The sequence below is a fragment of the Pseudopodoces humilis genome, chromosome 22 (genome assembly GCF_049639895.1).
Source record: "Pseudopodoces humilis isolate 2021_Gansu_Grassland_sample_001 chromosome 22, ASM4963989v1, whole genome shotgun sequence".
Taxonomy (NCBI): Eukaryota; Metazoa; Chordata; class Aves; order Passeriformes; family Paridae; genus Pseudopodoces; species Pseudopodoces humilis.
This window is the reverse complement of record NC_142221.1, coordinates 2,190,319-2,203,251: the sequence shown is the minus strand read 5'-3', so window position 1 is coordinate 2,203,251 and position 12,933 is coordinate 2,190,319. Positions and strand designations below refer to the sequence as shown.

The 12,933-nt window shown below is 51.8% G+C and overlaps 1 protein-coding gene across 7 annotated transcripts in view; it reads right to left on the bottom strand.

The window, feature by feature from the left end:
- Window positions 1-12,933, bottom strand: part of KCNT1 (potassium sodium-activated channel subfamily T member 1) — a 77,365-nt gene that overhangs the window by 38,500 nt on the left and 25,932 nt on the right. For 5 of the 7 annotated variants that reach the window (XM_088065844.1, XM_005529191.2, XM_088065845.1 and 2 more), the window contains exon 1: window positions 2,489-2,681. The exons of the other annotated variants lie outside the window; for them this stretch is intronic. In XM_088065844.1, the coding sequence (XP_087921970.1) occupies window positions 2,489-2,637 (149 nt within the window). In that variant the 5' untranslated portion in view covers window positions 2,638-2,681. Of the gene's footprint in view, window positions 1-2,488; window positions 2,682-12,933 lie in introns of those variants that run through there. 7 annotated transcript variants of the gene reach the window in all.

Below are 12,933 nucleotides of genomic sequence, written 5' to 3'. Positions count from 1 at the left end.
TGTCACCTGCTGCCAGGGCAGTTCTCAGCTCAGCCTGCTCTCCCTGGCATGGCCCAGTTCCATCCCCACCTCACAGCAGTCCCTGGCACACAGAAATAACTCCAAGCCTCTTTGGTGGAAGATACTTCCACATGGGCACCTGGGCTGGTCCCATCTCACCTGCAGGTCACCAGACACAGGAAAATATCCCTGCCCTGGATGCCCAGGAGAAGTCCTGAATTCCCCTTTTTTACTCCCAAGCTGTGGAGTGGTTTTCCCTCAGATGAATTCAAATCCTTTCCTCCTGTTTTGACTGGGAACCCCTAAAAGCTTTGAGATGCTGCAATGACTCAGAGACAGAGTAAGGAGGTAAATAAAGTAGGTGAGAATAAATTTCCCCAGCTTCAATCACCAGGAGGGATCATTTGCATCCTGAGAACACCCTGTAACACACATCTCCTTCCACCATCACCTGGAAATTCACTCCCAGCTCCCAGGAACTGCTAACTTGGTAACGCTGCTTGAGTCTGGCTTTGGGAGACACGAAGCATCTCAAACTCTCTGTTCCTCACTTCCAAACCAATCTCCCTGCCTTTGCTGCAGCAGTGGAAGAGAAGTGCAGAAATCTCAATCTGAATGGCCAGCTCATTGTTGGGAAGCAGTGCCCAGGGAAGGAGGAGATCCTGGCAGTGTGGATTGCAGGGCTCTGCCTGCTGCCACAGGGGTGTCAAAGTGCTCCACCAGCTTCTCTACCTCACAGCAGCAGTCTCTTACAACAAGACTGCAGCAAATCACTTAAAATTCCAGCGAAACCCAGATAATTTGGTCTTTATGCAGCACCTCCTCTCGAGGGTCCACCAAAACACCGTAGCAATGTGATTTTTGGAATTGCTCCAAGAATCCTTGCAGCATCCCTACTTTATGCTGTGCTCCCACAAAAGACAAGGAGGATCAAGGTTTGGGATGAAGGTTTGGGGGCCCTGGGTGCCAAAGCCCCTCTTGCATGTTTAACCACTGCTGATCAGTGGAATGAGTTTGTAGCAGTCTCCCAGTTGTATTTTTCTGGCCCCTACACACCTGGTTTGAGCACTGACCCTGTCCTGAGGGGACACCACCAGAACTTGGAAGAGCACAGAGAGGAAGCAGCCTCGCTCCAAAGGCTTTGCCCTCAGAGATTCAGGTACCCCCACGACAGGTCCAGCTTTGGTATCTGTTTTTTGCAGCAATGAAATCAAGGCACAAAACCAGACCACAAACAGCCTGACCAGCACTGGGAGCAGACCCAGACTGTCAAAACATGCAGAGGCCACAGCAGCTGCAGGGATTTAGCCCCACGATGCCCATTCTCAGCCTTCACACGTGTAAGCCCTCGCCTGGCAGAGGCAGAGGCAGCGCCCCACCAGCTCCCAGTGTTTGCTCACCAGAGCCCCGGCACCGGTGCCATCTGGAGCGCTGGCACCGCGCGCCAGGGACGCGCTCGCAGCTCCCCGGTGTGCCAGGACTCTGCCTCCCAGACCTGGAGACTGAAGCATGTGCCCGGCACGGCTCGGGCTCCCCAGCACACACCTCCCTCCTCGGCTTCCCCGGCGGGCACCACAGCTGCTGGTCCTGGCTCCGTGCCAGCCTCCCCCCAGATATGCCAAGAGGCAGAAGCTGAGGCATTAATTCATTCCAGTCTAAAGCCAAGCAAGTAAAATTCCCCCTGAGCAGGAGCTTTCCTGCCATGCTCATTTGCACCAAATTACATCCTAGAAGACATACAGTACACAGTCACAGGTGAGGCAGCATGGATGGGCTGAAAGGCTGGGTAGATGGAGGGAAAAGAATGAGACAGAAAATGGAACGAACAGAACAAGAACTGAATTAGTGACATTTGCATCCTCATCGTAACTAGGGGACCTGGCTCCTTCTGAATCACTGAAATCCCAGAGCAGCGCAAAGCGTTCTCATCCTCCTGAAAAACAGCTCCTTCCTCGCTGTGCTCTCAGCTGTGTGCTTGCAGGAAGGCTGCAGCATTTCTTATGGCAGCATTTTTTTTTTTAATTTTTTTTTTTTTTTTATTGCAGTTACAAATAAATTATTGCTCAGATGGGGGGGCTGAGCATCTCTCCTGCCATACAAACATGGTGCTTATGTACAGTGTGTACCGTGGCGTTAGCAGTGTAAATAAGCTTGGGGTTTATACTGCACAGGGAAGGTGCAGTGCAAGTTACCAGTGGTGTGTGGCAGCCCCACGGTCAGACACGCTTTAGACATGTTTAAAAAAAAAAAGAGAAATCAAAAAAGAGCCTATAAAAAATTTAAAGGAACTGGTTTCCTTCTGCTCCAGCTCCCTATTTCATAACACAACTTTGGAGCTGGCGTGGCTCTTTAACGCGGCTATCCGAAGGATTTGATCCACCACCCCTCCAGCCCGTGGAGGCACTAATCCTTTCCCTCTCATTTGAAAGATAAAGGGTGCTGCCTCCCCCACCCAGCCTCCCCACGCACCACTGCAGTCCTGCAATACCTTTGTCCGACATCACTCCCCATGGATCCCATCCTCCGAGACGGTAACAAGGGGCTCACCCCGTGGACATCTTCTGTCGTCGCCGGTGGGACAGTTTTGACACGGGAATTGCTCTCTGAAGGGGAATTCTTCAGCTTGGCTCTTGCCATCCTGTGAGCCTCGGCTGCCTCTGTGACTTCCTCCTCTTTCCCCCCTGAACTCTCTCATACATAGCAATCCTCACCGCAATCAGTTTAGAGCTGTCGGCACGTACCATCTCCTTCCTTCTTCTCTCTCCCCAGTCACGGCTGCTCAGTGGAACAATCCTGCCCTGTACATTTATTTTGGTAGTGAGGGGAGTCAAGGCAAACTCTCTGGCCTTGCTGCCGCAACAGATTTGGTGCAAAACCGCCGAGAAAACGTCCACAATGCAGAAATCTCTGAAAGGGCTTTGTTTGCTAAATAATGAAATTGCCTTGCCTGGCTCCAAAAGGAGGATTGCACCACTCTTATCACCACAGGCAGGGCAGGGGCTGAAGGATTATTTTCTTTCCCCATCGCTGTTTTTCGGTAGCAACATGAGGAGGAGGAAGCTATTTTATCTTATTCCTCTGTGTACAGAGCAGCGTGCACACTGCGTGCCAGGGAACAGACTCAGCAGGTTTGGCTCTCTCAGACACAAAGCAGCAGAGCTCGGTCCCCTCCCAGACGCTCCCGCTGTGAACCGAGCGGAGAGGAGCTCCCTGCTGCTCCCTCAGAGTGGCCAGCAGGGCTCAGATCCCGCTCACCTGGCCAGGTGCACCTTACCTGTCCCAGAGTGACCCGCTCTTCCCTCTGCAGGTGACAGCAAAAGCTGCTGCTCCTTCCACACTCTTGGCATGGATTTCTCGAGATACCCAGCAGAAAAGGGAATTCGCTGTGGCCAGGGGAGAGCTGAGCTGAGCTGGAGATAACACCTGAGTGCACAGGTGGGATTGGAAAGGAGTGGGGGCAAAGGACTGAGCATCCTTCCCTGTTTTGGGAATGCCACCAGCCCAGAGCTGCTCCAGCTCGTGTTTGGTGGCAGCCAGGAACCAAAAACATCTTGAAGGCACCACGGCCCGGCTGGGGCAGAGGGCTCAGCACCACGGACAGAGGTGGCACCGCAGCTCCTCGAGGCCACCCAGCTCCTGCCGTGTCACCCCAACACGCCAAGCCCAGCCCAAGCCGTGCCAACACATCCCACAGCGCTGCCCCACGGCCCAGCCCCACTGCTGACCCTTTACAGGCTGGAATAAAGAATAAATTCACTGATGGTCACCGTGGCGTGACCTAAACCAAAGTGAATAATCGGGCTCCAGCACAGGATTCCTTTAAATGTTTTTGTACAAAAAGTCAACGTATTGACTGGAAGGGTCTTCCCAGAGCCTGGGACATGCAGCTGTGAGAAGGCTGGCTGGGAGAGCAGGGCAGGAGCTGCCCTGGAATGAGAATTCTGGGATCCAAAGGACTTTCCTTTCAGAATGAAAAGCTGACAACTCCCTCTGGCACAGCTCCATGCCCTAAGCACACCTTCCATCCCCCTGCCAGGCTGTCAGAACACCCAGAATCACCGTCCTGTGCCAAACTCTGGGGAGAAAAGGCCGGTCCTTGGTTTCCTCTCTCCTGCCAGGAGCTGTCAGGCACGCTGAGCTCTGCCCTCTGCTCTTGCCCCAGAGATCAGAACCCAACCACCTTTTGCCCCATGGCACAAGGGCAGTTCCCGGCTGCTCTGGGAGGAAAAGCAAAGTCCTCATTTCCTGTTAACCAAATCCTGGTTTCCCTGCTCACAGCGTTATTTCTCAATGGGATTTCACCATCCGACATACTTCGTTTCAGCATTTTGAAATGCAAACTGGATAAAAACCCGCAGCCCTTTTCTTAATGTGCCAGCTTTCAGCGTACATTTAATTTCTTGTTTTGCCTCAAAATGATTCATTAGCTCAATACATTCATTTTCCACCCAAGTCATTCCTTTCTGCTTTCATGCTTTGATTCAGACTCTTCAATTTATTGCTCCACATCTCTTTACTTCAGGGTGTGGTCCTCAAACACCAAATATAATCTGTCAGCCCTCTGGGTTGGAGTGTGCCCTGATAAATCCTCCTGGACCACAGAGCCACTGGGATGGGGCAATCAGGTGTCTCTTTTTGGATGAATTCTACATTCTATTGTATTCCAAATTGCAGGGGAACATTAATTTTAGGCTTGAGATTAGATGTGGAAAGGGGTTTAGGCTTAAGTTATTCATCTCAGCACTAATGCCCTCACACAGCAGCAGGAACAGAAGAGGGATTAGGGAAAGACCTGGGGAATTTTAACAGAAAATATAAACTCTCCTGTCATACTTGTGCTGCGCAGAAGGTGACAAAAAGCAGATCAAAGAGCCCCTCAAGGAACTCAGATCCTGCCCACAGCAGCCTCTCCACGAAGTCGCCTTTTCTGTCAAGCACTTAAACACAAACCAGGACAGGAAAACCAGAGGGAGGGGAAGGATCTGACACAGGGTCACGAGAAACTGCAGCCAGGGCTGCGGGTCTGAGCAACCATTCCCCTCCTGGGGGGGAAACGAGGCCGCTCGATGCCGAGCAGAACCTCGGCGAGCCCGGCTGGTGCCTCAGAGTGACTCGGAGCCCTGCCCTGAGCCAGAGCAGCTCCTCTGCTGTGCCTCTGTCAGGGGAACATTCCCCCCTCAGCAATGCAATGAGTTCCCTGCCTCACCTGAAGACCCAGAGCTCAGCAGCCTCTCCCCTGCCAGCCCCGACAGTGCCAGAGTGCTGCTGTGTCACAAAGAGCAGTGGGAGGAGGAGAGAAGCAGGAGCTCAGAGCAAACGCAGCCCAGTACATCCAGTAGACCCAGCACGCTCCCTCTGGCTGGGAACAGCTGTTCCTAGAAAGAGCCATGGCTGTGTCACCTGAGCCAGCTCTGCAGGGACACATCCTCTGCTCTTCTGCCCAGGGGACACAGCAGCGAGCTCCACATCCAGCACCTTGTTTGTACAGCACGTCCTCCCAGGGAATCCAGGAGGGGAAAGCCAACAAAACACAACCTCGCTAACATCAAAGCCCAAATAAGAATTTCTCTGGTCCAGAAACACTCCCTGGGCCAGCTGAATGCCAACCATCTGACTGCAAGCCAGGAAATGGATGTTTAATTTTAGTTTGAGAGCCATTACAAAGTGCTGATTTCTCATTTCAGCATCTACATTATGCCGAGACCACTGCTGTGCTGGGGGCCAGAGGGATGGCTGGGAATTGCTGAGCAGCACTTGCAGGGAAATATTGCATATTTTGGAAAATGAGATTAAGAAGGAAGCAGATTCTTCATTGCTCTTAATTGAATCCACAGTAACTGCATTGTTAAATATTCTCCCTTTTATCCAGGCCTCCTTCAGCCCCAACTGCCAAAACTCCCTTTATTCACATATCCAACTTATTAATAATAAAGCATCACCCTGTCCATTAGAAGTAGTTGATGATACAGGAAGAGGTTGAGTTTTTCCCATCTCCTGGCAAACAAACCTGCTCTGTTGAGATACAACCCCAGGTTTTAGTTTGTAGGACCTCCTTGAGGAAAGACAGGCTAATGTATTTAAAAATCTTGAAAGGCATCAGCTCTGCAAAGATCATTCCAAACCCACAAAAACTAACCTGGGGGGGAAAACGCACTTTGGAAGAAGAGCTTGTGCTCATGAGCAGTCAGAACCTCACAGGAAACGTTATCAGAGCTGCTGCTCTAAGGAAGGGCTGTGTTCATACAAATAAAGTGTTAACTCCAGGGACTCTGAGCTGAAAATCCATTAATGCTCACTATTATCCTTCCAGGAACCCCTGGACACCCTTGGCAAGCAGCTCTAGGAAAATCACCTTTTCCCTGCACGGCCCCTCTGTGTTTCTGTGTCTTTGCAGAGCAACCCTGACCTCCCTTTATTTAATAACACCAAGGAAAAACAAGATCCCACGTAATTTATTACTGCCACAAACACCTCCTGTATTTCAGGACCCCAACAAATGTCACAGCATGACATTAGCAGCTCGATAAACTTCAGAGGGCCACTAATACTCAGCTAAATGCACAAAGCTGCCTGGCACAGCCTCTTGCTGAAGTGTTTTTCACCGTGCACACGCACCAGCTCTGCCCTGGAGTCACCAGGGAATGCCCTACATTGTCACCAGGCACTCTGCAAAATTGCTTTTTGAAAGCTGCCAATGTTTGGAGGTTGCCAAGGCTCAGGCAGAGCCCTGCAAAAGCCACCCCTCCATCCCACTGAGGATCCTGCAGCCAAGCCACAAAAAACACCAGCTGAAATATCCCTCTGCAGCAGAGCTGGAAATGTCCAAGCTTCTGAGGAAATCTAAAAATTTGCTTTTTTTTTTCTCTATTTACTAATGGTTCTCTGTCCCAATGGGAAGTTAAAATCACAGAAAAAAGAGCTTCTGCTTCCTCACCAGAATGTTTTTTCCTCTGACATTTTTCTCAGTGAAAATAGTAAATTTGCCAAAAAGGGAAAAAAAAAAAAAAAAAAGAAAATAAAAAATGTTGGTGCTTCATCCTCTTTGTGTAGAACTTGGCCTTTCCATCCCTGTACAGTGCCAGAGCTGCTCCCACACACAGGGATGTGGTGCATGGACACCCTCAGGGCCCTCTGAGACGGCCAGGATCCCCTCACCCTGCTCAAGAGTGTCCCAAGGACTCTTTTCCCAACAAAACAGGTCCTCCTGCCAGGATTTTTGACTGTCCATCAGCTTCTGGAATTACAGTTAGCAAGAGATCTGAACCCAAAGAGCTCCAGCTGCTCTTACAGTCAAACATTCAGTACCAATACATTGACTAACTCAGACTGTGGATATTAGAATACCCAACAGATGCCCAGGAACCCTCCCTGGGCAGCAAGGATGTAAGTATTTATTAATAAAAGTGCCTAGGAAATACTTTTATCTATTGATCCTGAGTCAATTAAAAAAAAAACTTCTCTCCATTTTTTTTCCATTAGCCTGGAGAGGAAGGTCCTCCCTGGCCCACGGCCCCTGGCATGGGAGCAGGAGCTCAGCACTGCTGGGGGAGCCAAAGATGAAATTTAAACCACACAGAGGATCAAATCCTGCCTGAGGGGCTGCAGAAAGCTAGGGGGGAGGGTGGTTCTTACCTGCCACTGCCAGAGAGGAGCATCCAGGTGAGCTGGGGCTGTCCTGGGGCTGATCCCCATGGGAGAGACACGGATCCCATGGGGCTGGTGCTGCTGGAGATGCTCAGGGCTGGGGAAGGCCCTGGCTGCACTTTGCAATTCAAAACATTTGCAAACGTGTCCTGCTTTGACTGTGCCCTCTGCCCCCGTGGGTGGTGGGTCCTGCCTCCCCCATCCCTGCGAGCAGAGACCCTCAGCAGCTGAGTGACAAAGATAATGGGAGGATTTCCAAGGATTTTGGCTGCCTTTGAGGTGAATCTGCTGGGTAATGGGCTGTGAGCAGCAGGGCAGCTCACAGAAAGCAGCTCAGGGACTCTCCCTGCTGCATTCACAGCTCGGTTACTCACTGCCCATTACTGTCACATCAAGAGGCCCCAGCCAAAACAAGCCTCCACTCCCCTGCTCAGCACAAGAACCTGTCCTTTCCCCTGCAGGCTGGAGAGAGCACCAGGAGGACGTAAAGCAGGACAGAGAGAAGGGGGAAAAAGCCCAAAACTCAGTGACTACACAGGAAGAGGCTATGGTCTCTTTGAGTCCTCCCACTAAGAAACTAATCAATTACTATGTAATTATTTCAATGGAATTTCTCCATGCACTCCACAGAGTGCACTAAGAATCAGGGGACACTCAGGAGCTGGGAGAATGTTCCAAAGGAATGGGGCTTTGAGCAGCTGGAGAGGGGAAAGGCAGAGGGAATCACACACAACAGGGTTGTGTCAGGGCTGGGGCAGCAGCAGCTTTCAGAAACACCCCCTCAGCAGGACCCAGGGCACCAGCAAACCCACACCGTGCCCTGCCTTGCCTCGCCTTTCCCTCCTCACTCTGCCTTGGCAGGGTTAAAGCCTTTGCACCACAGGCTCTGACGAGTTCCCTGAGAAGCCATCAGATGGATCTACACCACTTGGAGCTCTCCTTTGTCTGTAGGACTCCTTTCTGACATTTGTCTTTAAAAAGCAACACCATTCATATGAAAAGTTGATTAATTCCACTTGTTATAATTAGGCTGACAAATAAAAGCAGCTATTCCCCCCTGCGAGCACGGGGGATAATGGTCTTTACCCTTCTCAGGAAAGCGCTTCGGTTCCAGGGGTGAGAAGCTCTGTAGTGAGCACTAAGTGTTATTATTAAACTGTCATTAAAAGCATTTCAGGAAAAGTTCACAAACTGTAGGGGTTTCTGTCATCACAGCATCTGGCTGGGACAGCAGTTGGGCTGAGTGTTCCTGCCAAAATCACAATGGTACCAAATTCCCTCCCTCCATCCTGGAGTCCCAGCCACGGCCACCTTTGGAGGGGACTCACCTCCAAGGATCTCTGGGGGATCAGCTCCCACCACGGTGGGCCTGGGGGGCTGCTCCATCCCCACTGCACTTCTGGGGGTTCCTTGGCATCCTGACAAAGAATAAACCCACCAGGAGAGAGCCTGGAGCGGGGGAACAGCGATATTCACTGACACCATCCCACACCATCTGCAGAAAGCTTTGGCCAAGTGGGGCCATAGCAGAGACCAGGAAGATTTGCATGGCACAGGCAGAAATTCACTGCCTGTGTTTTATTCCCTCACTTTCCCTATTTAGCCTTGGCAGCTGAACCAAACAGCACCCGGCAGCAGCTCCTGCATCGCCCAGCGATTCCTGGCAGAGTTCGGGAGACTTCTCCAATAAACTGGAGCAATGGAGTTTCGGGGAAGGAGGAACACTTTGGAAAGCACGAAGGAGAGCATATTTAGCAGCTGCAAGAGAGCTGGAAACACAAGGAAGCCTTTAAAGAGCTGGGCTGATGGAGAGAGATGGAAAAATTATGTAAAGCAAGAAAACACATCCAGAGCTTGCAGGCAGGCTGTGAGCCCAGAGGGGGACGGGCTGATACCAGAAGAGCCTTTGATTTCTCTCCTCTTCCCAGTGTACTCTGCAGTAACACTTCAAATGTTAACAACTTCCAAATGTTAGGGTTTAGGAGAGAGGGCCCAGGACTGCAGAAACTGCCCAGTAATAGGAGCAGTATCCTGGAACCTCCCTCCCACCCTGAGCCACGAGGCTGCTCCCGCTGCCGGGGCTCAGCTGGTGCCCAGCAGCCGTGCCCTGCTCGCTGCAGATGGAAGGGGGGGATTCCCAAACAAAACCCCTCGTTTTGGCTGGCGGGGAGCAGGGAGGGCAGGTCCCCTTCCCCGGGTGCCTCTCCAGGTCCCCGGGAGCAGGAGCAGCCTTTATGTAACTGCGGCGCTGGAGCCTCACGCTGAATCCCAGAACTGTCATCGCAGCCTTTGCAAAGCCATTTTTACCTCTCTAAGTGTGGCTCATCAGCGACGAACATGAAAGCTGCAAAGCCAGTGTGGCAACTCGGGACTGCTTAGCAGGGAAAGGAGAAATAGAGCACGCCCGAGCAGCTGCTGAACAAATCTCCCTACAAAGCCACGATGCTGCCGACACGGCTCCCGCTCCTTGGCTGCATTTGGCAGCCTCACAGGAGGAGCAGTGAGACCCTGAAGCTTTTCAGTGACTCCCAATCTCTTCCCTGCTCCTTAACAAAGCCGATGGCAGGTTAAAATGGCCGGAGGAAAAAGGGAAGGTAAGTGTGTACCTGTCGCAGCTGCTCAAACCAGCGAGGAAATTAAAAGCCCTCGGGTAAAATCTAAATATATATCTGCAAGGGAAGCATGAAAATCTCCAGGCAGAGCACAGTAATGAGGCACGGCCAAGTCACTTTCCCAGGTGAGTACATAACGGGGTCACTCTTTGCTTCCCAGGATGTAACGAGAGCGGCGCCGGGTCCTCCCCCAGGCAGAGCCGGGCTGGGCAGCGCTCCCCGAGCCAGCCCCGGCTGCGGAGCCCAGCGGGGAGGGGAGGCAGGGCAGCCCCCAAAACACCCAAATCCAACCGGGAGGAGCTGGGGAGGAAACAGGGCAGCCCCCAAAACACCCAAATCCAACCGGGAGGAGCTGGGGAGGAAACAGGGCAGCCCCCAAAACACCCAAATCCAACCGGGAGGAGCTGGGAAGGAGACAGGGCAGCCCCCAAAACACCCAAACCCGGCCGGGAGGAGCTGGGGAGGAGACAGGGCAGCACCTAAAGCACCCTAACCCAGCCGGGAGGAGCTGGGGGGGAATGCCCGCCCCTGCCAGCAGCTGCTGTTTGCTGCCTCCCGGCAGGAATGATCTTTGCACCATAAGTGTTCATGGCTTTAAGCATTTGTGAAGCGCTTTCCCAGCGGGAATCCGCAGACGCCTGGGAAATGCCCCCGGGTGCCGCCGGCGATGCCCGCAGGGGGAGCGGGGCAGGAGAGGCTCCGTGCCCGAGCTGGGGCACAGGAGGAGCAACAAATCCACGGCAGAATGACCGAGGCAATCCCTTCCCTTCGCGGGGCCCGAGCGCTGCGGGTGCCTTCGAGGCTGGGATTTGGTGTCCTGCTGCTGCAGGGGGCTGAGGCAGCACCTGGAGAAAGGACAGGAATGCTCTGGGCATCCCAGGCCAGGCAGCAGCCACTGCCCTGTGGCACCTCTCCATCACAGCCAGCTCCAGGGGACACCCTGCGCCCCCGGGATTCACCCCAGCTTCTCCCAGGGGATGTGACAGGCGGCGAGAGCTGGAGAGGCGCCTCTTGCTCCCCACGCACCTCTCCCGAACCCTTCTGGAATCTGGTTCCGTGCCCAGCAGCAAAGTGCCTGGAGGAGCCGGGGATGCTCCGGATGGAGACGGCACCGCGGCATTCCGGAGGCACAGGCAGCTCCTCGCTGCTGCAAACACCTCTGAGCCGCCTGGCACAGCTCACCAGGAAGCAATTTCACAGGGACTTGCAAAATGCCAAAGTGATTCCCACTCTGCAGTTTTAAAGGAGTCCAAGACTTCTTTTTTTTTTCTTTTTTTTTTTTCATGATGTTCTCGCAGCAGCTTTCTTTTAAGGTATTGAAATTGTAATGTGATGCAGAGCAGCGTCTGCTTATTAAATGGTGCTAAGGGTTTGCGCTGAAAAATGTGGAGAATTTTAGCATCTGAAAACTTGCATAAAACTTCTAAAAAAAAACAAGAAAAAAAATGATTGACATTCAAAGAAGAAATTTTGGCTTTGGGGCTCTCCATCAACACTGCCAATTATGTCTCATGGTAATAACCCTCTCCAGGGTCTCTGGATGATGCCAGGTACCATTTCCCATACATTTTTTCATTTCTCTCAGCATTCTTTTTGTAATGCATTATATAAGACTGAGAAAATGGCAAGTCCCCATAAAGAGGAATTCACAGTGTGCTGCAGAAATGAGGCATGAACTCCATGGAGTCTGTGACAGCCTCATCAGGCTGTGTGGGAAGGACTAGAACAGGGGGTTGTACCAGACCATTGATCTCCAAGAACGTTTCTTATTTTAACTTCAAGGAGGAAAAATTTGCTTACCCATCAACAAACACACTGTAGGGTTCTGCTGTGAGCCAGGAGGCCCTGCAGGCAGGTGATGTGTTCAGAGCCAGGTGATGTGTTCAGAGTTACCTGCAGGCAGGTGATGTGTTCAGAGCCAGGTGATGTGTTCAGAGTTACCTGCAGGCAGGTGATGTGTTCAGAGCCAGGTGATGTGTTCACAGCCAGGTGATGTGTTCAGTCACCTGCAGCCAGGTGATTGCAATGCCCAAGTCACACAGGTGCTGTCCTGGATGTGACAAAAAGGGTCTCACTTTCCACATCCAGCCAAAATCAGGGGTCAGCCCCGAGGCATTAAAAAGGCAGGGATGTGTGAAACTGTGGACCTGAGGGAAGAGGATCCAGGAAGTTTTGCACAAAACCCTCCAGAATTCTCCCCAGAGGTGCCTCACACTTGTCAGAGTGGAGCCAGGGCAGGAGCCAAAGGTGAGCTAAAGCCACAAAAGGATTTTTAAATATTATCCACCGTTGCCCTTATCTGCTCATCAGCTTTTGTTTCAACTGCCGTGACCAAATCATCTGCTGGAAAGGGAATTTCCACTCCAGGAGCTGATGTGACAGCAAATGCTGTTTCACAGACCTTGGCTGCCTTGAACATTTGCAGTAAAAAGCACAGCAAAACAATGCCTTGACCTGCTCTCATCTCTCACGTAAAGACACAAAGAAATGAAAAAGAGAAGGCTGCAATTTTTTACACAGTGTACTGTGTACACTAAACTGGCATCATCATCCTCTCCATTTATATCCATCCTGGCCAGGCAAAGGCTTTTAGGACGAAAGATGGTTTAATAAACAGACATTTATAACAAGTGCCAGATCTTGCAGCTTCATCATCTGGAAAAGAGTCGATTAAACC